The sequence below is a fragment of the Rana temporaria genome, chromosome 2, assembly GCF_905171775.1.
Source record: "Rana temporaria chromosome 2, aRanTem1.1, whole genome shotgun sequence".
Classification (NCBI taxonomy): domain Eukaryota; kingdom Metazoa; phylum Chordata; class Amphibia; order Anura; family Ranidae; genus Rana; species Rana temporaria.
Window position 1 is genome coordinate 348,127,589 of NC_053490.1, and position 27,139 is coordinate 348,154,727.

The window sequence follows — 27,139 nt, forward strand, 5'->3', positions numbered from 1 at the left end:
GTTATAGAATAAATAACAGGTCTGTGAGAGACGGAATTCATACTGGTTGGTAGGTGATCAAATACTTGTCAATAAAATGCAAATTAATTATTTAAAAATCATACAATGTGATTCTGGATTTTTAGATTCCGTCTCTTACAGTTAAAGAGTACCTATGTGTAGGAAAACCTGCTGCAAAATCGGCAGTGTATCAAATACTTGTTCTCCCCACTGTGTATGTACAGTCCCTGACAAAAGTCTTGTCGCTTCTCTATTTTGTAGAAACTCCTGCTATTAACCTGACTTTTAATTAATCAATTGGTGTTAGAAATAGCTCATATGAAAAGCTAAAGCCCTCCCAAATGATGTTTAATGCACTGAAATAAATTAGTTTCACTGAAAAAAGATTTATCATTTAATCAAGACAGAAAGGTCAAATTTTGGCAAGACAAAAGTTTTGTCGCCTATACAGAAATTGAACAACTTTACTGAAAATCCCAAAATATGTCAGCAAATTAAGTAGTGGTGCTGTGAGATCCAAATTGAATATCTTGTATGACTTCCATGAGCTTAAAGGACAGCATCCATGCGGTTTGGCAAGGATTCATACAATTTATTGATGAAGTCATCAGGAATCGCAAAGAAAACAGTCTTGCATGCCTCCCAGAGTTCATCAATATTCTTTAGTTTCGTCTTCCATGCCTCCTCTTTCATCCTACACCACATATGCTCAATGATGTTCATGTCTGGTGACTGGGCTGGCCAATACTGGAGCATCTTGATCTTCTTCGCCTTAAGGAACTTTGATGTGGAGATGGAAGTATGCGATGAAGCACCATCCTGCTGCAAAATTTTGCCTTTTTTATGGTTGGGAATATAAGAGGTAGCTAAGATTTCTTGGTATTTTAGACTATTGATGTTGCCTTCCACCCTGCAGATCCCTCGCACACCCCCATACTGGATGTAACCCCAGACCATGATTTTGCCTCCACCAAACTTCACTGTTTTCTGGGTAAATCTCGGCTCCATGCGGGTTCCAGTAGGTCTCCTGCAATATTTGCGGCGACTGTGGTGTAATTCAACAGAAGATTCATCTGAAAAATCCACCTCCTGCCACTTTTCCGGAGTCTATCCTTTTAGCAGGCTGTGGCCCTTGGCAAATGCCACACGGTTTTTCAATTGTCTTTTGTTTAGTGCTGGCTTATGGGCACTGATTCGACCAGAGAGGCCATTTTGAGACCGAATCCGACAAACTGTTCTGGTTGACACAGGGACTTCAGGTGACCAGGTCTCGTGGAGCTCTGCTGCAGTGGAAAATGGGCTGGCCTTGGATTTTCGAGCCAACAAACAGTCCTCTCGAGCAGTTGTCTTGCGGGGTCAGCCTGACCTGGCCTTGTCCAAAACGTCTCCAGTCTCTTCAAATCTTTTTTTTATCCTCTGAACTTGACGCTGAGACACATTGAAGGTGTCTGCCACATCAGCAGTGGATCTGGTCTTCAGTCCATTGATAATCAACACTTTAGTCTCTGGGTGAATCTTAGGCATGTTTGCAGAGATCAAGTTGCAGTTGAGAAGGTCTAGTGTACTGGTGTTCTTTTTATACACACCTGAGACCTAATTGATCCATTATTGTTAACAGGTGAAGCTCATATAACACTTATGTCTTGGCAAAAATTGACTCAATGGGCTTTACCAAGCTGTGAATATTAGAAAACTTTTTGTCACTTTCGTTTTGCACTGAAACATTATTACAAAAGCTGTTGGGATTAAAATGACCCATTTCTTGTAACAAAATCTTGATTAGAAATATATTTTAGTGGCACTTCAGGTCAATTTGTACACAAGCAACAAGACTTTTTTCAGGGACTGTATGTATGTATATACAGGACCGTTTGAAGGAATTTGGGGGCCCCAAGCAAAATGGACATGGAGGCCCCCCAAACCCCAACCGTCTGGAAAGGAAAAGCGTGATGATGTCACCAGGGCTCCACCCGCCATCACGTTTTTTCTTTCCAGACGGTGGATTGATGATAGGGAGTAGAGAGAAGTTAACGGAGATGCCACAACTCCTTACATGACCACATATGTGATTGCTGTTTCGCTGATATACCAACATCGCTCTTGAAAGGGCAATAATTCTTATATTAAATTTATTTGAGTTAACATACTGCCCCATGAGAATATTTTTTACCTTCCATGTCCGCGAGTAACACTTCAATTACATGCCAAAGGACCCCCCCCCCCCCCCTCAGGAATCGGATTAATGATTTACTGAGCTTCATGTACCCCTCAGGGCTTTAAGCATCATGTAAGGGGTTAAATGATGAATCCTGCTAGGTATTTGGCATGTCAAATGCCCTGAGGGATGAATTATATAGCATAGCAGGATTAATCATTTAACCCCTTACATGCTGAAATATAATGCATTCCTCAGGGCTTTCAGCATGTAAGGGGTTAAATGATTAATCCTGCTATGCTATATAATTCATCCCTCAGGGCATTCGACATGCCAAATACCTAGCAGGATTCCTCATTTAACCCCTTAAATGATGCTTAAAGCCCTGAGAGGTACATGAAGCTCAATAAATCATTAATCTGATTCCTGAGGGGGCGGGGGGGGGGCATTTGGCATGTAACTGTCTCTGTGCTGTGGCATGGGATGGGATGGCATGGTGGTGCCATGACTCTCCTCTCCCTAACTGCTGCTGACCTGTTGTCCATTGATCGAGTTCCACTTCTCGCCGGTCACAGATGAAGACTCTGCGTAGTTCCAGATCCGGTCAGGGAGGAAGGGTGGAGAGAAGTTGCTGGTGGCTTACAGAAGCGTGGACGCCGCCCGAGTTCAAGGATTGGCCAGCCCCGCCAGCACATGACCACATTCGACCAATCGAGGGGCGCAACATGGCGACGGGGCCAGTGACACAGTAAAATCAAATTAATAACGGTGACACACAAACGGTGCGGGAATTCGCCCCCCCAATATTGCGCCCGGTGTGACGTGCCCCCCCTCGCTACACCACAGGACACGGGACAGAGCTTCACTTAAGGCAGTGTTTCTCAATTCCAGTCCTCAGGCCCCCCCAACAGGTCAGGTTTTCAGGATTTCCATTATTTTGCACAGGTGATTTGATCAGTTTCACTGCCTTAGTAATCACCACAGCCTTTTCATCTGAGGGAAATCCTGAAAACCTGACCTGTTGGGGGGGCCTGAGGACTGGAATTGAGAAACACTGACTTAAGGGAATGTACCCGAGACACGTGGTCACCCTAGCTCCTGCTTGGGGGCCCCTGGCCAGCTCGGGGCCCCAAGCAGTTGCTTGTATTGCCTCTCTTGTTCCGACGGGCCTGTGTATATATATAATATATAAATAAAATATGTTAGGGGGTTCTACGTAACAAATCTCAAAAAGAGGCTCGGTGCTGAAGTGGTTAAGCCTAACATCAGCCTGTTTTGCAAAGGTAAGCAAACTGGAGGTGGAACCCTTTTTAAAAACAACATGGTGCCATAGCACCGTCAGAAAAAGAGATTTTGAATGCCTTCCCGACACAAACAAATATGAACGCAGGCTAAGGCCCGGATTCAGAAAGGAGTTACGACGGCGTACTCTGAGTGTGAGAGATACGCCGTTGGAAACTTGGGGTGCATATTTACGCTGGCCGCTAGGGGCGCTTCCGTATATTTCCGCGTCGAATATGCAAATGAGCTAGATACCCCGATTCACAAACGTGCGTGTGCCCGGCGTATCAAGATACCTTGTTTAAATAAGGCGTCGGACCGGCGTAAAGTTACCCCTCATAAAGCAGGGGTAAGTCATGTTAGGTATGGACGTTGGAAACGTACGAACAGCGTCGTATTTTACGTCGTTTGCGTAAGTTGTCCGTGAATGGGGCTAGGCGTAGGTTCCGTTCACGTCGTCTAAGCATTGAGCGGGCGTAATTTACTTTGAAAATTCAACGTGATACTGAGCATGCGCGCGCCGTTCGTTCGGCCATGCATCTACATGGGGTCACGCTTAATTTAAATACAACATGCCCACGACCTGCCTACTTTGAAATATGTGTGCTTACGCCAGCCCATTTACGCTACGCCGCCGTAACTTAGGACACAAGTGCTTTGTGAATACTGCACCTGCCTCTCTAAGTTGCGGCACGCTACGCCCACACAAAGTTACGCCGCCCTACGTGAATCTGGGCCTAAATGTCTTAGTTACATCGGTGGTCAGTGTAAATCTTCTCATTACATTGGGGCTTGGTGTACAATCCTTTCATTTACACTAGTGGCCAGTGTGAAGGTCATCCTTACATTGGTGGTCAGTGTATATCCCTCCTTACATTGGTGGTTACTGTGAATGCTCCAATACATTAATGGTTAGTGTAAATCACCATTACATTAGTGAACAGTGCAATTCCCCATTACATAGGTGTGTGGAAACTCGCCTTTATATTGGTAATCAGTAAAAAAAAACAATTCAAACTTGCATTTGTGGTCAGTTTCGAATCCTCCCTTACATTGGTGGTAAATGGAGAAGCCCCCTTTAAATTGGTGGGGAGTGTAAATCCCCCCTTAAATTGGTGGCCAGTGTAGAAATCCCTATTGTTTTTTTTTTATGTAAAATCCCCCATTACATTGGCTGTCAGTGTAAATTATTCATTACATTGGTGGTCAGTGTAGAAGCGTCATTTTGTATTGGTGGTCAGTACAAATCTCCTTGACAATGGTTGTCAATGTAAATTTCCCATTACATGGAGGTCATTGTATATTCCCCCTCACACCACTGGTTGGTGTAAATGCTTCTATTACATTGGTTTCAGTGTATAAATCCCTATTTATATTGGTGGGTGGTATAAAATCCCCCATTGCAGCGTGGTCAGTACAAATTCCCCCTCAAATTGGTGGTCATTGTAAATTCCCCGTTACATTTGTGGTCAGTATAGAATCCCCCACTATATACTTGCCAAAGATTTCCAGCTTTGCTCTACATGATTCGGAATTTGCCACAGTGTACTGCCTCTTAACTAATCCCAACCCCCCCCCCCCCCACAACTGCCACTGATCCCATAAACCCTCCAGCATTGCCACTGAACACACCCCCCTCCCCCATCATTGCCACTGATTCCAGGAGTCCTAGTATCCCTAGGAGTTTTATGCCTATTGATGGGTCTCCTCACCTACCTAGTCCATGGTGTGCCAAACAAATGAAAAAAAAAACATCAATTGCAGCCTCACTGTACCCATCAATTGCCGCCACTGTGCCCATCAAACGTGGCCACTGTGCCATAAAATTGTCACCACTGTGCCTTGCTATCAAGCGCAGCCACTGTGCCATGCCATCAAACGCAGCCACTGAGCCATGCCATCAAACGCAGCCACTGTGCCCATCAATTGTCGCCACTGTGCCATGCCAAACGCAGCCACTGTGCCATCAATTGTCGCCACTGTGCCATGCCATTGTCGCCACTGTGCCCATCAATTGTCGCCACTGTGCCATGCCAAATGCAGCCACTGTGCCATGCCATTGTCGCCACTGTGCCCATCAATTGTCGCCACTGTGCCATGCCATTGTCGTCACTGTATCCATCAATTGTCGCCAATGTACCATGCCATTGTCGCCACTGTGCCATACCATTGTCGCCACTGTGCCATGCCAAACGCAGCCACTGTCCCCAATAATTGTCACCACTGTGCTATGCCATTGTCGCCACTGTGCTCCCCCCCCCCCCCCCGTCTCCCGGCACTTTCCTTTCTCGGGTCAGCCATCCTCCCTCCCCGCTCCCTCGATGTCTTCTCCCTAGTCCCGCCCTCGATGTGGCTTCAGCCAATCAGGTTACCGGTAACCAGAACCGGTGAACCTGATTGGCTGAGGCGCCTGTCAGTCTTATCTAAGGAACGCACCACCCGTACGTCCCATAGATAAGTTTCCGGGAGCTGGAGGGCTGTACTCGGAAAGCCTATCAGAGCCGCTGGCTCTGATAGGCACTTCCGCACAGCCAACCAGCTGCCGTTATTCAGGTAGCCGGCGCTCGCCGTCCGGCCATCTGAATAGTCGGCGGCAGCCGGCAACAATAACATAGATTCATGCAATGCATGAATCTATGTTATTTTCAGTGGCGGTGCGAGAGCCAGAGGGGGCGGCGCTGCAGCGCCCTCTATAGACGCACTGCTGGCAGTAAGGAGATGATGTGCTGTAACCTTTAGCAACCAATCAGTGAGCAGTAATAATGTGCACTAATCTCTTGCAACCAATTAGTGCGTGATAAGGATATTCAGTAGGGATGTCCCGATACCGATACTAGTATCGGTATCGGGACCGATACCAAGCATTTCCCCGAGTACTTGTACTCGGGGAAATGCTCCCGATGCTTCACCCGATACTTGAGCGGGCAGGCAGGGGAGTTGCAAATCTTCTCTCCCCCATGGTCAGTGTTGTCTTCCCCTGTCCGTGCTGCTCTCTCACCTCCCCCCGTCCGTCCGTGCCGTTCTCTCTCCTCCCCTTCCCCCGTCCATCCGTGCCGTTCTCTCCTCCCCTTCCCCCGTCCGTCCGTCCTGTTCTCTCTCCCCGTCCAAGCAGTGCTCTTTCATCCCCTTCCCCCGTCCGTCCGTCCCGTTCTCTCTCCCTGTCCATGCAGTGCTCTTTCATCCCCTTCCCCCGTCCGTCCGTCCCGTTCTCTCTCCCCGTCCATGCAGTGCTCTTTCATCCCCTTCCCCCGTCCGTCCGTCCGTCCCGTTCTCTCTCCCCGTCCATGCAGTGCTCTTTCATCCCCTTCCCCCGTCCGTCCGTCCGTCCCGTTCTCTCTCCCCGTCCATCCCGTTCTCTCTCCCCGTCCATGCAGTGCTCTTTCCTCCCCTTCCCCCGTCCGTCCCGTTCTCTCTCCCCCCCCCCCCCCCGTCCATGCAGTGCTCTTTCCTCCCCGTCCGTCCATCCCGTTCTCTCTCCCCCCCCCCGTCCGTCCGTCCCTGTAGTCTCTCTCCATCCATCCCGTCCCCGTCCGTGCCGCTCTCCCCCCTCAATCTGTCAGGGGGGAGAGCGGAGGTAGGAGCTGCTAAGCCCGGCTCCTACCTTTTCTGAATGAACAGAGTCGGTGATTACCGACTCTGTCCATTCATATAACTGAGCATCGTAACCTCCTGTGTTTACGATGCTTCAGTTTATGAATGGAGGAGCTTCCCTCCATTCATTTCAGCTGAAGCTGCTGAGAAAGGGACTGGGGAATCTGTTTCCCTAGTCTCTTTCTCTGTCTTAAAGGGGAGATGCCAGAGGTCTGTTAAGACCCCTGAAATCTCACCAAAGCCTCCCAACAGGGCTGATTAAAATTAAAATAAAAAATTGCAATAAATATAAAAAAATAAATAAAATGTAAAAAAATAAATAAAAAAAAACACACTGACAATTCACCCCCCACGCCCCCCTAAAAAAATAAAAAATAAAAATCACTGTAAAAAAAAAAATAGTAAAAAAAAAAAAAAATTACTGCCACTGTCACATGACATTAAAAAAAGTATCGGTAGTCTCAAAAAAGTGGTATCGGGACAACCCTAATATTCAGTAACCTTTACTAACCAATCAGTGAGCAGTATTGATGTACAGTAATCGCTAGCAACCAATCAACAAGCAGATGTCATGTACTACAACCTCTAGCAAAAATCAGTAAGCCATAATGTGTGCTGTAACCTCTAGCAGCCAATCAGTGAGCGGTAATGATACACTGTAACTTCTGGCAACCAATCACAGCCTGATCTGATTCAGTAAACTGATTTTGAGTCTAGCTGCTATTTATTGTATGTCTCAGAGCAGGTGGAGAGCAAAATTGCATGGAAGCCCCGGGGGGCCCAAGAAAATGCTTGCCCGGGGTCCAATCAATATTAGACGGCCCTGACGTGGTTAAGGACCTGGTTGCCAGAAACTCATAAGTGTTTGCTGGAACTGCTTATGCTAATGTCAGCTTTGAAGGGATTCATATTATTCTGTTGGTACCCTTTCAGTTTAACTCCATGTACACTGCATAATAATGTATACCATTGGAATGATGTAACAATAAATTACCGTATTTATTGTCGTATAGCACGCACCCTAACTTTAAGAGGGAAGTTTCAGAAAAAAAAAAACTTTCCACAGCCCCCTGCGTATAACACGCAGGCACAGTTTACCCTCTATTTTCAGGGTAAAAAAGTGAGTGTTAGGGAGCTGGGTGGCTCAACGTGATTGGCACTGCGCTGACAAGCCATTCACCTCTGCAGCTAGGGGTTCGGATCCCGGTCTCGGCTACATGTGAATTGAGTTTGGTGGTCTCAGCCGGCTCCCGGTGGGTGTGCTATGTGAGGTAAGCCTGCACTTAGTACGCCCACCCCCTCCCACAAAAACCACCACACTTACACACGCACTCGAAATTGGGTTAACATGCACGCACTTTGACCACGCGGTCTCTAAAAAGAGAGGCGAAGGACTAACGGGGGTGGTTGAGCGGGCTAGATCCTCTCACTCCCTTATAGGGAGTCCCTCTGCCCCGTTGGGCTTCAAAGCGGAGCAGGTAGGGCGGGCTGTGTGGGAGGACCCCCTCACACACCCACCATTGCCACCCGGGCATGGAGAAAGGAGGCAGATTGCCTCTGGGGGAGGCCTGCCTACTCCCAACTCCTGCAGTCCGGCTCCTCTCTCGAGTACACGCACAAAATACACTTTAAAAAAAAAAAGTGAGTGTTATACGCCAATAAATACAGTATATTATTATTATCATCATCATGGTTTCAACAGTCTGTGTCTGATTGTTTTGCAGGCAAGATTAATATTCGTTATTAATATTTACCCTCTGTTGCAATAAACTTTCAACAGGCGTCAGATTATGGCTTTTGATTAATTGGTATTACTTTAGAAAGATTTAGAAAGTATACATGCTGTTTTACATTGTGTTTCTATCTCATTTCTTTTTTTCTCCAGTCTTATAGAATCCAGCCTTGGATCAGTGGCTACGAAGCTGAATTTTTTCATACACAATCTTGCGCAGCTGAAATTTAGTGGTTTAGATGAACGTCTGACACTCTCCTTTGTTCCAAAAATCTACACAATGAAAATGGATGGGAGAATCTGTGATGTCTTCCTGACTAGATATAAGAAGATATGTAATCCTAATAAGGGATATGTAAGTAAAAACTTATGTTTATGTCCCAAGATGGTGAAAGATGAAGGACATCTTTTATTTCAATTTATAGACAGGGCACCATAAAGCAAGCCATACACTATAGAGTTTTCTTTCCTTCAACCACAAGTTGAAGGAAAGAAAATTGCTAGATTCCCCCATCAACACAGTCGGTGTTGACAGAGAAATTCCTTCCACTGTGCTATTGTATTCTGACAGCGGGAGGTTTCCCACCTGTCAAAATACATTGATCACTGTTGTCGGCTATAGCCACTGGCAGTGATAGCACACAAACAAACAGGCTGGTTGTACTAAAGTAAATTAATGTATCTTCAGTATAACCAGCCTTCCCACAGACAGATCGTACCGGATGAATTGCGATCCATCTATGACCGGCCTAACTGCAGCATCCACAGGTTTTTTTTTTTTTCCACAATGGGGTCTGCTGCTGCTATTTGTGGACATTATTTATCTCATTGAGTACCGGAAGAATATTTATTCTTGCCAATATCAATCAGATTTCCAATTACATTTGGTTGCTATAAACAAGAAAAAAAACATACGCCATGGACACCAGGATAAATAAGACGTGTATATAGAAAACTACTACTGTTCACATGTAGCATAATCTTACTGTTAACAGTGGATTATTTTATATCATTGTTTATTACAATTGCATACACGTTATATTTCACAAAAGATTCTAAATTTACTTATAAATATTTATAACTTAAATTTTTTCAGGTGTTCGTGATCAAAGTAGTCAGAGAAAGTCCAAATGAAACTACACATATTCAGAGGTCCTTTGAGGAGTTTCAGGAGTTGCATAACAAGCTGAGGCTTATTTTTCCATCGTCACAGATTCCCAGGTAAGTTTCTAACAAGGACATTGAATGTTAGGTTTGCCGAGATAGGTTCACACTAGTGTGATGACAGACGTTGCATGTGATTCACACCGCATTTCTGTGCAGATCACAATGCAATATCTGCGCGATGCAATTTCAGCCATACAAACTGTATGGTTGAAATTGCTTCGCATTCACACCAAAATGTGGGCGCTTGTGGGAGTTACAACCGCCCTGCTAGCGGCTGAAAAGCGCTGCATAAAAGACCGTAAAAGCGCGCTAAAAATAGCACTTTACCGCCAACGCCCCCAACGCTTCGGTGTAAAAGTAGCCTTAAGGTACATGAGGTGACACTTTTAAGCCAGACTAGGAGACAATCTCATCTGTGGGAGGCCCCTGCTTGCCCTGTTGCTGTTATCTAGGAGAACATGAAACAAACAATTTAATGAGTTGTCTGTGTTTACTTGCTTTCTGCTCATTTTATCTGAAAGTAGTCAAATCATGTGTATCTAATTGCTGATGTGTGTCTGTATTGGTTTAAAGCAGGGCTCAAATTTCAAGTCCTTAGCTGCTAGCCAGGCCTTAAAGTGATTCTAAAGACTAGTTTTTTTTTCTATAAAATTAACAAACATGTTATACTTGCCTGCTCTGTTGCAGTGGATTTGCACAGGGCAGCCTGGATCCTCTGCTTCTTAGGTGCCTCGTCTGTGCTCCTTGCCCCTACCTCCTTTTGAGTGCCCCCACAGCAAGCAGCTTGCTATGGGGGCACCCTAGCCGAGCTGCAGCTTTGTGTGTCCATTCAAACACTGAGCTGTGGCTCAGCCCCACCCCTCTCTCTTCTGATTGGCTAACTGACTTTGACAGAAGCGGGAGCCAATGGCGTCACTGCTGTGTCTCAGCCAATCAGGAGGGAGAGTCACAGGCGGCCGAGACACTCTTGGACATCACTGGACAGATGGAACTCGGGTAAGTATTAGGGGGCACAGGGGGGCTGCTGCGCACATAAGGCTTTTTATCTTAATGCATAGAGATGCATTAACCACTTCAATACCAGGTACTTTCCCTCCTTCCTGCCCAAGCCAATTTATTTATCGTATACCACGGGACACAGAGCCTCTATTCTTTACATAGTGGGTTGTCTGGTCACCCAAGGTGATTGGACACTGGCACAACCAATGAAGACAAGTTCCCTTCCATATAGCTTCTCCCCATAGGGAAGCACCTCAGTTTCTTTATCGTACATCACGGGACACAGAGCTGCATATTCATTACTATGTGGTTATAGAGTCTACCTTCAGGTGATGGACACTGGTGTAATCAATTAAACAGGAAGTTCCCTCCCTATATAACCCCTCCCCTACTGGGAGTTCCTCAGTTTTTTCATCAGTGTCTAAGGTGTTGGTCACGAGTTAACATGTGCTCTTAGGAGCTCCACTGGAGGGATCCATGCTGGATGTAAAAAGCCTCCATAAATCCGGATCCGTCCAAGGTGCTTCATAGCCAAAGTGGACGGTACCCGGGCCTCGGTACGAAGAACGAGGTTTAGCCTATAATGCCTCTCTGCGGAGGGCTGGATCCTGGGTTCCAGAACTTTGTGCCTTCTAAGGACCAAATGTTTTTTCTGCTGCCAGGGTGCTATATAGGTCCAGGGGTGTGGTGTTCCTGCCATGGACCCCGGTCCCTGAAGGTCTAGGACTATACCCACGGTGAAGGGGGAAGATTGGGCCTCTTGCTTGGCAATACCCTGCAGCGTGGAAAGGTAAGAGAGGGACCTACGGGACTTGGTTCGACAGTAGGTCTTCTGTAGGGGACTATGGGTCTCGCCTATATTATGTTTTTATGCATGGGCAATGTAAACCACAATGTCTTTTGAGACGGGATGGCTCAGGGCACCCATATACCTCCCCTAGCCGGCATGTAGCCTGGGCCACTATGTCTGTTCAGACAGGATGGCTGTAGTACCCATATATCTCCCCTTGAAGGGGCTGGTACATAAAAAAAAAAATGCCCTTAATCCTATGCAAAGCATTGTCTTCCATGAGTAGCTGCAAGTCTTATCTGTTTTCCCACTACTATGGGCAGTAAAAGACATGCCTGATGTTTTCGCTTACCATGCTTTCCAAAGACGGAAGCTTAGGTGTTAGCTGGTCTATTGTGCGTCCCACTTCCTCAGCTTCAGGCTCTACCATGTCGCACGTGCTCACCGGCTCAGTGCAGTCGCAGAGAGGGCTCTTCAAAAAGGCCCAGACGTCAGAGCTCTGTAAAGCTAGGGGGACACAAACGCAAGCACCTTGTGTGAGTTGGATACAGATTCATCTAAGACGCCTACTCCGCATCTAGCTGTGCAGATTAGCAGGCATTGTTGCTGCCAGACTATGTTCAGCTGTTGATGCACCTGGGTTAAGCTCCTCTGCTTTTAGCTTAGGACTTTGGTCTCCCCATTGAATAAGGTCAGGGGTAGGAATATAAAAAGGAATCGCCACCTGAACCTGGTGGCCCCTTATTCTCCCCTGTAGAGACAGCTCACAGATTGAGCCATCAGACCTGTCAGGCAATCAATGCAGCCTCCCCCAACATTGCAGCCACTCTGCATGTGTTTTGTTTTTTGCATCACATTTGTTGTTCTACAAGAGGTTAACTGCTATGTTCGCAGCATCCCCACAAGAAGCAAAAAAAAAAAAAAAAAGGTGTGTCCCTTTTCCTGCTTTAATCCTTAAACAAAGGGATTAGAAGAGCTGGGGATGAAGGTTCACTGTCAGAGGACAGGAGACAGGAGCTGCAGCCTAACGAGGAGAAGCTATCAATAGCCCTACAGGTTCTGATTGCACCTGCAGTCTTTTCAGAGATTCATGCTGCATATAATTTCCCTCTGCCTACTCGGCCAAAGCCTCTATCTTCTCCTTAGAGTGTAAAGAGAGGTTTTCCTATAGGTGGCTAGTAAGACCTCCATATGGTCCTCAGCCTGGTGTCGGCTTCAGGCTAACCAAATGCACATCTGAGGGATGCACAGTTGCTGGTACACATTGCTAACGTCTCTTAATTGAGGAAACGCACATCTACAGAGGATAACTTCCTTTTTACCAGTCCGCATGTTGCATAAGATACATGAGTTTGGAATGCATGTGGGATAAAAACAAGTAACAAAGCATGTTTTATTGTGGATCGCATAAGGATACATGTTTCTGTCTGTATGGTGTTGCATGTTTGTTAGAGTTGCATAGAAATGCTTGAGTGCATAAAGATGCTAGTTACCTGATCACTCAAGTCCTGGATTACCCAAGGACATTGGGTCACACAGAGAGACTTGTTTCCACAGAAAGGCCTAAAATCGCATAAAGACGTTTGTATGTATAAAAATGCTGGATCACACACACATGGTTACCTGATCACCCAAATCCTTGATTACCCAAGGATGTTTGGTCACACAGAAGTGGTTTGTTTCCACAGAAATGCCTAAAATCGCATAAAGTTTCTTGGATGCAAAAAAGATGCTGCATCACACATGGTTACCTGATCATCTGCGTCCTGGATTACCCAAGGATATTTGGTCACACAGAGAGGCTTGTTTCCACAGAAGTGCCTAAGTTCGCATAAAGATGCTTGTATGCATAAAAATGCTGGAATCACACATGATTACCTGATCACCCAAGTCCTTGATTCCCCAAGGATATTTGGTCACACAAAGAGGCTTGTTTCCACAGAAATGCCTAGAATCGCATAAAGAGGCTCGAAGGCATAAAAATGCTGGAATCACACATGATTACCTGATCACCCAAGCCCTTGATTCCCCAAGGATATTTGGTCACACAAAGAGGCTTGTTTCCACAGAAATGCCTAGAATCGCATAAAGAGGCTTGAAGGCATAAAAATGCTGAATCACACATGATTACCCGATAACCCAAGTCCTTGATTACTCGAGGATATTTTGGTCGCACAGAGAGGCTTGTTTCTACAAGAATGCCTAAAGATCGCTTAAAGATGCTTGAATGCAAAAATAAGCTGGATCACACATGGTTGTCGGATCAACAGCGTCCTGGATTACCCAAGGATACTTGATCACATAGAGAGGCTTATTTCACAGAAATGCCTAAAGTCGCATTAAGATGCTTGAGTGCATAAGGATGCTGGATCGCACAGGGGTGCTTGGTCACACAAGAGTCCTTGGTCACACAAGGGTTCTTGTCCGCACAGTAGTGCTTAAAATGCATAAGATGTTGATCGCATGGAAGATGCTGAATCGCATAAGGATGCATGATTACTTTAAAGTTGTACATGGCGGCCTAATTAAGCAATACAGGATTCCTTGTGTTTGCATAGAAATACGTGTCTGCATGGGTTCATGTTGCACATTGTTGCATAACACGTTTATATCGCATGCTTGCTTGCAAGATGCTTGTTCCAGAGCACACATGCTATATGCATGTTTTTCTTAAAACATATTTATATGAATTCATGCTTCCAGGAACACACGCTGCCATGTACACACACTTCCATTGAGGCATATGGCTTTAACACTTGCCACATACACACATGGGGAGCCAGTTGCATATGTGTTTATTTACTTAGGTCTGCAGAGGTTTTCTGCGTTTCGCAGGGGAACAGCACTATCTCCAGTTGGTGGTCTTGCCCTTTTGGGTTAGCCTCCATGCCTGGGTTGTCAGGGTGCTAGGGCCCGCCTCTAGCAGGTCTGTAGGCCCAGGGTATAGCAGTAATGGCATACCGAAGCAAACTCCTGCTGATGGGTCAGTCAGTAGCATGGCTGGACCTAAGGGTGTCCAGCATGGTCAAGTATCTGGAACTCTAAAGATACATTCTTTCATTTGACAAGAAGCTGGGTATGTTTGGCACAGTCCAAAAAGGAGAGTTTTTTTTTTTTGGCCTCAGACAAGACCATCGCTATAAGAAAACTGGTCTATGTGGTCACGGCAAGGAACAGTTCCTTACTTTTGGCCTTTTGATTAAGGCACTAGGGAAGATGCTGGCTTCATTCAAGACAGTTCCCTATACTAACTTTTATTCAGGGCTGTTATAAACAGTATTTTGTCTGCCTAGAAAGAGTGGATCTTGACCTAGCATTATCCAAAGAACCCGGTCCCAGAGATATGCTGGAATTCCTCTTGGTGATTCTTAACTAAAAGGGTTTGCCAGGTCAGGAAGAGACCATGGCCCAGGGGAAGTAGTCAAGCTCCAAGGGAGCCTTATCTGTCAGCTAGAGCTACCGATGGAGCATCTGGCTTAGGGGCCTGAACGTTCAGGTGGCAGGTTGGTTCTGTCAGAGTACAATCAGACTATGCCATACTAGTGATTTACTTAATTTACCAAGGAGGAGCTTGTGCCTTGCCTATTGGCATTCGTCATTTCATGAAATGCAGAATTGGCAGGCGATTCGCTGGAGCCGTCAACAAGTGTCTCCGGGAGAATGACCTCTACACCCCGACTGTTTTCCTGACCAAATGTCACAGAAATAGTACCCTGTACATAAGATGTATTGGCGTCCAGGCTCAACAAGAGATTGAACAGCTTGGGGTCAAGGATAAAGGATCCACCCGCATGCGGGGCAGATGTGTTTTTAATCCGAGGGGGGGGACCAGTTGTCACTGGTTGTGTCTCTCCCCCCAGTGCCGCGACTTTTGTGGCTTCTATGCAACATTTAGAGGAGAACGGAAGCTGGCCTGATTACTCCGGCATAACCCTGACGACCTCTCGGTGCAGGAACAGTAAGGGTGGTAGTAGAGGACCCACAGTCCCTTACATCTTGTCCAGGCCTACTTTGCAGGGGGTATTACATTCTGCCTTGCAACAGTTGAATTAATGGTCTGGCTATTATAGACCACATTCTCGAGGATCGGGGCTTTCAGAATCAGCGGCAATTCCCTTGATTCATACAAGAGAGCTGGCCTCCAGGACCAGATAGCCTACGGTCTGGAAGGCCCATGTTCCTGGTGTGAAACCAGATGGTGGCATCCGTGGAAGTTTGTCAAAGGTAAAATTCCTGCCTTCCTACATTTGGAAAGGAGACGGAGCTAGCCTTAAGTTATATCAAGGATCCGATCTCGGCCTTGCTTCCAAAGGTCGATTACTTCACACTCTTTGGTCCGGGCTGTTATGCACGTCACCCCTTGTATAAGTCCACCAGTTAGGTCGCCCTTGTGCTCGGAGGATTGGCTCTAGTTTTGTCGGCTTACAGGGTCAGCTCCTTGGGCCGATGCACCATATTTCCCTTCATCCTTTAACAAGGGAATTGGTGTTCTTGGTTGTGGTAGCCTCCAAGAGTTTCAGTATTGGCAACTTTCTTGGTATAGAGCCATACTCAATTATTCTTACAAGTAGAGTGATTTTCATCCTCACCCAACCTTATTTACTAGAAGGATCTAGTATTCATTTGAATCTAGATATTCTTACCTTCCCTTTTTTCAAAACCTTGTTTCACGGAAGGAAAGGTTATTGCTTTTCTCTCAATTGAGATGAGAGCAGTTAAATACCTATCTGAAGGTTTCAGATATAGAAAGCTGACGTTTTTATTGGGCTGCCAGAAGACCCTAGATGGGCAGGCAGTGTTCAGGTCAGCTATTAAAATGGTTACACTCTCTCTCTCGTTGGAGTAAGAAGGGTCTAGGCCTATCTGAAGCGGCTGCTCGGATACGGAAAACTGATGTTGTTGCGCTACCAGGAGGCCCCAGGGAAGGGCAGGCAGCGTCTAAAATCAACTGTTTTTAAGGTTGATTCATCAGGTTATTATTCAGGCTTGTGGTTAGAGTAGGATTCCCCCTGTTTTTTTGTGGGGGTGCTCCCTACCAGGATGGTAAGCGCTTTATGCGCAATGCATTTCCAAGCCTTTATGACGCAGATTTTCAAGGCCGCAACTTGGTCATCTGTGCTTACGTTCACTAACTCCTATCAGGTGAACATAAGACGGCAAGAGGATGCAGCTTTTTGGCGCAGTATGCTGCAGGCAGCATTATAGGTCCTCACGTCTGATGGCGGTCTGCGTTGTTGGTGTCTCCCTCCCCTCAGTAAGCATTGCTTTGGGACATCCCACATAGTAATGAATATGCAGCTCTGTGTCCCGTGATGTACGATAAAGAAAATAGGATTTTTATAACAGCTTACCTGTAAAATCCTTTTCTTGGAGTACATCACGGGACACAGAGCTCCCACCCCTCTTGTTTGGGGATATTGGGACACTTATTGCTTTGCTACAAAAACTGAGGAACTCCCAGTAGGGGAGGGGTTATATAGGGAGGGAACTTCCTGTTTAATTGATTACACCAGTGTCCATCACCTGAAGGTAGACTCTATAACCACATAGTAATGAATATGCAGCTCTGTGTCCCGTGATGTACTCCAAGAAAAGGATTTTACAGGTAAGCTGTTATAAAAATCCTATTTTTTTTGCCAGTGTCTAAGGTGTTGGACGTGATTAGGATGTGCTAAAGGAAGCTCTGCCAAAGAAACCCTTGGAGGGGTAAAAGAGCTACACTTTCGGGTCCATCCAAGATGCCTACATTTTAAGACAAAACCGGATGGTATCCGGACCTCATGGATGAGGTTTTCGCCTGTAATGTCTCTCTTTGGAGACCTGGGCTCTAGGGTCCAGCACTTTCGCTACTATATGCTAAAAGTCCTGGCAAAGTCTTTTACAAGGCCCAGGGAAGAGGCCTCCTTTAAGTAGGAACCCATATCCCTGAAGGTTGGCACACATACCCCCTGTCATGGGGGAAGATTGGTTCTGCTTGGCAGAAAACCTGCGGCGGGATAAAGTAAGCCAGGAAAGAGTCCTAAGTTTTAAACTTAAAGCGGAGGTTCACCCTAAAAAACATCTATGTACCATTACATGCAGCATACTTACGTCAGCTACAGTAAGCTGGTATTTTTTTTTTTTATCGCTGTACATACCGTTATATACTGTAGTTCATTTTCTTTTCTTACTCCCGCAGGGAATAGGCGTTACTATGAAGAGGCGTAGATGATTGACGTGCGGAAAAGGCACGTCACGCGTTCCGAAAATAGCCGATCTGGGACACGGCGCCTGCGCACAGACTAGGAGCCGTGCAGAGCTGACTGCGCAGGCGCCGTATATAGCCGAGTCTCAGATCGGCTATTTTTGGAATGCATGACGCGCCTTTTCCGCACGTCAATCATCTACGCCTCCTCATAGGAACACCTATTCCCCGCGGGAGTAAGAAAAGAAAATTAACTATATAACGGTATGTACAGCGATAAAAAAAAAAAAATACCAGCATACTGTAGCTGACGCAAGTATGCTGCATGTAATGGTACATGGATGTTTTAGGCCCCGTACTCACGACCAAACATGTCTGCTGAAACTGGTCCGCAGACCAGTTTCAGCAGACATGTTTGGCCGTGTGTTGGCCCGAGCGGACCATTTTGGGACGGATCGGACAGGTTTCCAGCGGACAACTGTTTCCCGGACTTGTTTTAAAACAGTCCGCTGGAAACCTGTCCGCCCGGACATGTACGGTCGTCTGTACAGACCTACCGTACATGTCCTGCCGCCCGCATCCCTCGCATGCGTCGAATGACTTCGACGCATGCGTGGAAGCATTTTTAAGGCGGCCCGCCCACGTCGCCGCGTCATTGTCGCGGCGACACGCGGACACGCCCCGCGTAATGTTTACGCGCGGGCTTCTGTTCGATGGTGTGTATAGCCATCGAACAGAAGTCCCCGGGCAGTCCCCGGCCAGACATGTCCGATGGAAACGGTCTGCAGACCGTTTTCATCGGACATGTCCTGCCGTGAGTACTCGGCCTTAGGGTGAACCTCCGCTTTAAAGGATCACTAAAGGAAAAAAAATGTTTTGCTGAAATGACTGTTTACAGGGTATAGAGACATAAAAGTTAACTGATTCCTTTTAAAAATGATTAAAAATAGAATAAATTCAATCATATAATGTGCCTGTAGTTTCACTTTCGTTTTTAAACTGGTTTCATGTTTATGTGAAGTAAAGAGAGACACAGAACAAAAACAAACAAATCCAGGGCAGTGTTTTGTCTTTAAAATGAATCTGATTGGTTCTGTTAAGTTTTAGACACACAGTAATGACAGCTTAGACCATCGTGAAAAGCTCCCAGTATGATGGTTATAAGGAAACAGGCAACCAGGAATTGTGGAGATCAGAGCAGTTTTACAGCAACATCAAAGCAAAAACGAGCAATGAGGACTTGAAACCAGTACTGCAGTAAGGGAAAGGAAGCTATTTAGCTAAAAAAAAAATTCCTTTAGTGACCCTTTAAGGACCTTTCCTATTTTGGAGTAGGTGTCTTTTTTCTGGTCAACACTGGAGGGAGTAAAGAGCTGAGTTCCACTCACCATGCTCCACAAGAGTGTCAGTTCCTCCAGACAAGCACACACCTTCTGCTGCTGAGGCTCTGCCATGAACAACTCCATTTTCCTCCTTTCAGGCAGGTGTCAGGGGGATCATCCTCACGTCTGTTCACCGCCATTACCTGCTAGGTCGGGGGCGTCCTTTATGCTAATTAACAATGGGAGGACAGGCCCGTGTGCGTGCCCACACTATTCTTATGATAAATCAGGCAGGAAGTGATAAAAGGAGCCTCACAAGCCTGGAGCTTTCCTGAAGGGACACAGCAGCGTAAGGCCATGTAAGATCTCCATGTGGTTGGCTGAGCACTCTCAAGATAGACACCTACTCTAGCATGAAACTGTGTTATTAGTTGCATACTTATGTTAAATTGCTAAACTAGCACATAGTATATGCATTTTTTGGTAACTCGGCTTTGCTTGGTAATATGTCTTCCCAAAGAAGAAGTTCTGGAAATAAAAACAAAAAAGCATCGCCGCCTGAGGCAGGGGGCTCTAGTTGCGCCTGCTCGGTATCTTCTTCTTCTTCTTCTGTGATATCTGACGCACCTATACAGAATGAGCCATTGCCTCTATCTGGAGTATCAGCCTGCTTATGTCACGGAGGAATCTCTGGTGACAGCCCTGAATAGCTTAGAAGGGAGAATCGCTACGTTAGGATGAGGATGCTCTAGCCCAGAGGTCTCCAAACCCCGGCCCGCGGGCCACATCTGGCCCGCTTGTGTGTTTTATTTGGCCCGCCCGGCGCCCGCCCGCAGCTGGCAGGTCCTGCAACCAAAGCTGCACACCCGCCCATGCTGTCATGCCGTGCTATTTGATTGGCTGCTGGGACCGCCGATGTCCCGGGAACTAGTGACTTCACAGACGCGGCACCTCCCCTCTTCCCGCCCGCTGTTTGAAATTACGATCCTTCCACGTGTGTAGCAGCGGGTGGGAGTCGGGACTCAGGAGTTGCAGAGAGCCGCAGAAGAAAAGAAGAAGAGCAGAAGCCAGCTACAGCGGACGCAAGTGTTGCATAATGCTGATGGGGCACTGCTGTGCTGCGCTGCTCTGCTGGGGACACATGCTGATGGGGACATTGCTGTGCTGCTGGGGACACTGCTAATGGGGAAATTGCTGTGCTGCTGGGGACACTGCTGATGGGGACATTGCTGTGCTGCTGGGGACACTGCTAATGGGGACATTGCTGTTCTGATGGGGACACAGCTGATGAGGACACGAGTGTCCCCATCAATGTTGTCCCCATCATCGGTGTCTCGGTCAGCACAGCAATGTCCCTATCAGAGGTGTCCCCATCAGCGATGATGGAGACACTGCTGATGGGGACACTGCTGATGGAGACATTTATGTTCTGATGGGGACATTGCTGGGGACACCGCTGATTGGCACACTGCTGATGGGGACATGGGTGTCCACTTCAATGGTGTCCCCATCAGGACAGCAATGTCCCCATCAGCAGCATCCCCATCATCGTTGTCCCCATCAGCCGTGACCCCATCATCGGTGTCCCCATCAGCACAGCAATGTCCCTATCAGAGATGTCTCCATCAGCGGTGATGGGGACGCTGCTAATGGGGACACTGCTGATGGGGACACTGCTGATGTGAACACGAGTGTCCCCATCAATGTTGTCCCCATCATCGGTGTCTCGGTCAGCACAGCAATGTCCCTATCAGAGGTGTCCCCATCAGCGATGATGGAGACACTGCTGATGGGGACACTGCTGATGGGGACATTTATGTTCTGATGGGGACATTGCTGGGGACACCGCTGATTGGCACACTGCTGATGGGGACAAGGGTGTCCCCATCAGTACAGCAATGTCCCCATGGGGACTCCGCTGATGGGGACGCTGCTGTTCTGATGGGGACATTGCTGTGCTGATGGGGATATTGTTTTTCTGATGGAGACATTGCTGTGGACACTGCTAATGGGGATATTGTTTTTCTGATGGAGACATTGCTGTGGACACTGCTAATGGGGATATTGCTTTTCTGATGGGGACATTGCTGTGGACACTGCTGATGGGCACATGGCTGTTCTGATGGGGACATGGCTGTTCTGATGGGGACATGGCTGTTCTGATGGGGACATGGCTGTTCTGATGGGGACATGGCTGTTCTGGTGGGGACATGGCTGGTCTGATGGGGACATGGCTGTGCTGATGGGGACATGGCTGTGCTGATGGGGACATGGCTGTGCTGATGGGGACATTGCTGTGCTGATGGGGACACGGGTGTCCCCATCAGCGGCGTCCCCAACAGCAGTGTCCCCAGCTGATGGGGATATTGTTTTTCTGATGGGGACATTGCTGTGGGCACTGCTGATGGGGATATTGCTTTTCTGATGGGGACATTGCTGTGGACACTGCTGATGGGGACATTGCTGTTCTGATGGGAACATTGCTGTTCTGATGGGGATATTGCTTTTCTGATGGGGACATTGCTGTGGACACTGCTGATGGGGACATTGCTGTGCTGGTGCTGATATTGCTGTTTTGATGGGGACATTGCTGTTTTGATGGGGACATTGCTGTTTTGATGGGGACATTGCTGTTTTGATGGGGACATTGCTGTTTTGATGGGGACATTGCTGTTTTGATGGGGACATTGCTGTTTTGATGGGGACATTGCTGTTTTGATGGGGACATTGCTGTTTTGATGGGGACATTGCTGTTTTGATGGGGACATTGCTGTTTTGATGGGGACATTGCTGTTTTGATGGGGACATTGCTGTTTTGATGGGGACATTGCTGTTTTGATGGGGACATTGCTGTTTTGATGGGGGCATTGCTGTTTTGATGGGGGCATTGCTGTTTTGATGGGGACATTGCTGTTTTGATGGGGACATTGCTGTTCTGATGGGGACACCGCTGATGAGGACATGAGTGTCCCCATCAATGGTGTCCCCATCATCAGTGTCCCGATCAGCACAGCGGTGTCCCCATCAGCGATGATGGAGACACTGCTGATGGGGACATTTATGTTCTGATGGGGACATTGCTGGGGGCACCGCTGATTGGCACACTGCTGATGGGGGACATAGGTGTCCACATCAATGGTGTCCCCATCAGGACAGCAATGTCCCCATCAGCAGCATCCCCATCATCGGCGTCCCCATCAGTGGTGTCCCCATCAGCAATGATGGGGACACTGCTGATGGGGACACCGCTGACAGGGACATTGCTCTGCTGATGGGGACATTGCTGTGCTGATGGGACATTGCTGGGGACACAGGTATCCCCATCAATGGTGTCCCCATCATCGATTTCCACATCAGCACAGCAATGTCCCCATCAGCGGCGTCCCCATCAGCGATGATGGGGACACTGCTGATGTGAACATTGCTGTGCTGATGGGGACATTGCTGGGGACACCGCTGATTGGCACACTGCTGATGGGGACAAGGGTGTCCCCATCAATGGTGTCCCCATCAGCGTCCCCATCAGCGCTGATGGGGACACTGCTAATGGGGACACCGCTGATGGGGACACCGCTGATGGGGACACGGGTGTCGCGATACGCTATGTTTGGGATAGCCATTGGTTATGTTTCGTACATGTTCTTCTATTCTCAATTTGAGTTTCCTTTTTGTCCTGCCTACATATTGCAGGTTACAGCTGCATTGGAGTACATAGATAACTCCCTCCGTATGACATCCAATGAAATCTCTTATTTGGTATGTTTGTCCTGTATTTGTACCAATGAAGTCTAGCCGTTTGCCTTGAAATAATTTGGCATGTCTACAGGCAAAACAATTTCTACACGGATAGAATCCCTTTCCATTGAAAAAGGAAAACATTGGTTTCGGAGGCGAGGCAATCACAGATTTTACCAGCTTGTCTCTTAAGGTCGGAGCTCGCTTATAGATAATTTTAGGCTTAGTAGGGAGTATTGTGTTAAGATCTTTATCACTAAGTAACACATGCCAGTGTCGCTGGATGAGTTTATTTATTTCTTTATACTGAACATTGTAGTCTAGTATAAGACTAGGTGCCACGTCTCCTTGAGATTCTTTATCTCGTACCTTGTTCTCCAACATCGGTCTTCTGTCTAGTTCCTGTACATTCCGTATTTGTTCCTTTAACCAAGATGTGTCATAGCCTTTTTCTTCAAACCTTTTCCCAATAAATTGGGCCTGCTCCCTGAAGTCTTCCTCCCTGGTGCAGTTTCTTTTCAGCCTGACTAGTTGGCCTTTCGGAATGTTGTATAGCCATGGTTTGTGATGGCAACTTTCAACTGACAGATAACTGTTGGTATCAACTGATTTGAAGTAGGTTTTGGTTATTATTCTATTTCCTTCCAGTGAGGCCCGGAGCAACTGGAAGTCAGTGTAGGGCCGGCCATGACAGGGTTAACAGAAACCCTAGTAGCTGTGGGGGGAGGAGCAGAGCAGGGGAGGAGAGATCACAGATATCTCTTACTCTCAGTTTCCCGGGCAGAGGCAGCGTGGGGGAGTGAAGTTGGTGGGGGAGTGAAGTTGCTGCTGTGTCTGCTCAGCCTGCAGGGATTTCGCTTGTCCCAAATTGTCACGGCGATGGCTGCGATCGAGGATTTATTCGGGAGATTGAGGGCGGAGGCGGCTATCCGGGGTGAGGACTGGCTGCAGAGGCAGTTGGGGGCGCTTTTATCGCAGGATGGAGGGGACATGGGGCGCATGGCGTCGGGGCCTAGCCGCGTCCAGACCGGACAAGCAGCATCGGGGCCGGAGCACACAGGTGTGGTGCTGGCGGAGTCGGGGCCTGAACGGTCGGTCCGGGCACACGGGGACACAATTCAGGTCGCATCGGGGCCTGATCACACAGGCATGGGAGCAGCGTCGTCGGGGCCTAGTCACACAGGCCGGGGGGCCTCGCGGACGCGCTCGTCCCGCCCCCCCCGCCGGTATTCGCCCAGTATAGCCCCGGGACGGCAGAGGGGGGATAGTGGACATAGCAGGGCCCCTTCGGGCCCCCCCGCGAAGCGGGCGGCGGGTATTGTGTCGGAAGGCCCAGCCGGGGGCACCAGGAGTAGCGTGGGTGCAAGGGGGGGACGGCCAGGGGGCTCAGATGCGGCGGCCTTGCCCGCCCGGCGTGTGGATCAGGCAGTGACGGGCCCGGTGGTGGGGTCTCGGCGAGTGGGATCGCAGGCCACGGTGGCTAGCCCCCCAGCTTCCTCGGCTAGCCACTTGCAGGAGGTGGAGCGCGTCGGCAGCAACAGGGTTACGCCAAGCAGGAAAGCTTCGGCAAAATCGCCGCACGGGTCCAGGGCCCGCAGGGGGAGTGAATCCGGCCCTGGGCCTTCGGCCTCCGGGACCGAGCCGCCCGGTGGGTCATCATCGGAGGAGGAGGATCGGTCGGAGGGAGAGCGGTCGGGATCTGAGGACGAGGTCTTGCCCAGGACGATACCAGCAACGAGGGATTCGAGACGGTCGGCTGATGGGATTGCTTCCACGCAGCCCGGTAAGTCATTTTACACTGATGTTTCTAATAGGCAATGTGTTGATGTGGTTGAGAGGAATGTGGTTGTTGCACCGGCGTCCCAGGTTACGGATGCACAGGTGGGTATTGCTGGAGGTGATGTGGGTTTGCAAAGGTTTTTGTCGGGGTTAGAGGCTCTGGTCAGTCAGCTAAAAGGGGGGGACAGACCTCCCGCAAGCCCGGCGGCGGCTTGGGGGCCGGTCGGGGGAGCTACGGGGGTGGCCGCGGCAGCGGTGGCGGCTGCCACTACGCCGTTGGTGGTAGCTGGAAAGGAGGCAAGTGGGGGCGGCTTGGGGGCCGGGGCATCAGTGCAGCCGGAGGTTACCGCCGAGTCGGCGGGGGCCGCTTCAAAAAAACGGGATTTAGTACGGTTAGCGGATGAGGCTAGGGGACAGGTTTACACCTGTTACGATGCGCCGCTGGGGTCGCATCTGAAACAGGAGGTACGGGAAAAGATCTGGAAGAGCGAGTACGTGGAGATATTCGCGCTGTTACCGCTGGAAAAATTCAATTTGGACAGGGTAAAACCAGAGGATTCTAAGAAGGAAGATGAGGAGAAGAGGAGGTACAGGCTAATACCTCGCACGTTTGCAAACTGGTCGCAGGCGTATTCCATTTTGGCCAGTGTGATTGGCGAGAAGAACCCCGAGCACTGCTCGGCGCTCTTCAGTTACCAGGAGGCGATCAGTGAGGCCTACAGGTGCTATGGGGGCACAGGTTGGCTTAGATATGACGAACAGTTCAGGCAACGTCGGGCGATCAGGCCGGAAATTCGTTGGGACGCCAAGGACATTAGCCTTTGGATGCGGCTTATGACGGCTCCGAGGACGTCGGCGCCGTTTTTTCAGGGGGGGGCCGGCGGAGCCTCTTCCCTGGGACAGTCGGCCGGAAAGAAAAAAGGGGTTTGTTGGCAGTTCAACGAGGGTAGCTGCAAGTTTGGGGGGTCGTGCCGATACAAGCATGAGTGCTCCGGGTGTGGGGGTAATCACCCCTCTTCCCGCTGCTTCAAGCAGGGCAAGGGACGTCCCGGGGATTCTTCAGGTAAGAGGGAGCACCCCGGTGATGGTGAGAAGGATGCTGCCGTTTCTCGGTAGGTATCCGGACAGAGCGGCGGCTCAGCTCCTGGAGGAAGGTTTTACTGTGGGGTTCCGTATTCCTTGTAGCTTGACGGTGGTTCCGCCGCTGTCCAAGAATTTGCGTTCGGCTCTCCAACACCCCGAAGTGGTTTCTGAGAAATTACGGAAGGAAGTGGGGCTAGGCCGCATGGGGGGCCTGTTTGAATCCCCCCCTTTGGAGGGTCTGGTGGTATCACCGTTGGGGGTGGTACCGAAGAAGGAACCAAACAAGTTCAGACTCATTCACCACCTCTCATTTCCGAAAGGGGGGTCGGTAAATGATGCGATTGATGCGGGCGATTGTTCGGTGTGCTACACATCGTTTGACGCGGCGGTGGGATGGGTCAAGAAATACGGTCGGGGGGCGTTGATGGCCAAGTCGGACATCGAGGCGGCCTTCCGGCTGTTGCCGGTGCACCCGGACAGCTTCAGACTGTTGGGGTGTCACTGGGGAGGGGAGTTCTATGTGGACAAATGTCTGCCCATGGGCTGCTCGGTATCCTGTGCGTTGTTCGAACAATTCAGTTCCTTTTTGGAATGGGTGGTGTGAGACGTGGCGGGAGTGAATTCAGTCATCCACTATCTAGATGACTTTCTCTGCATTGGACCGGGGGGGTCACGGATTTGTGCAGTTTTGTTATCTACGCTAGAACACATAGCGGAACGTTTTGGGGTGCCTTTGGCGCCCGAAAAGACGGAAGGTCCTAGGTCTGTCATTCAATTCCTGGGCATAGTCATAGACGCCGAGAAGATGGAATGTCGTTTGCCGCAGGATAAGCTAGAAGGCCTCAAGGCGGAGGTCAGGGGTATGATTGGAGTGCATAAGGTGCAGCTGCGGGCTTTGCAGTCGTTGTTGGGTAAGCTGAATTTTGCCTGCAGGATTATCCCGATGGGGAGGGTTTTTTGTCGTCGGCTGTCGGCTAGCACTGCGGGTGTTAGGTTGCCCAATCACTATGTGCGGCTCGTGAAGGAGCATAGGGAGGACCTGCGGGTATGGCACTCTTTTCTAGAGGGTTTTAACGGCAGGGCCTTGTGGATGTCCGGCCCGGTCAGCAATTTTGACCTGGAGCTGTATACAGATGCGGCCGGGGGTGCGGGCTTTGGGGCCTTCTTTCAGGGTCAGTGGAGCGCTGGCTCTTGGCCGCAGTCTTGGGTGACTGCGGGCTTTACAAAGAATTTGGTGCTGCTGGAGCTGTTTCCAGTGGTGCTGGCGGTTGAGTTATGGGGCACGTCTTTCCGGGATCGGAAGGTGCGCTTCCATGGGGAT

The 27,139-nt window shown here is 48.7% G+C and overlaps 1 protein-coding gene across 1 annotated transcript in view; it reads left to right on the forward strand.

The window, feature by feature from the left end:
- The window catches only part of PIK3C2B (phosphatidylinositol-4-phosphate 3-kinase catalytic subunit type 2 beta), a 1,746,470-nt gene that overhangs the window by 1,466,196 nt on the left and 253,135 nt on the right, over positions 1 to 27,139 (forward strand). The window contains 2 exon segments of the mRNA XM_040339537.1: positions 8,913 to 9,114; positions 9,856 to 9,980. Of these exon segments, the coding sequence (XP_040195471.1) occupies positions 8,913 to 9,114; positions 9,856 to 9,980 (327 nt within the window).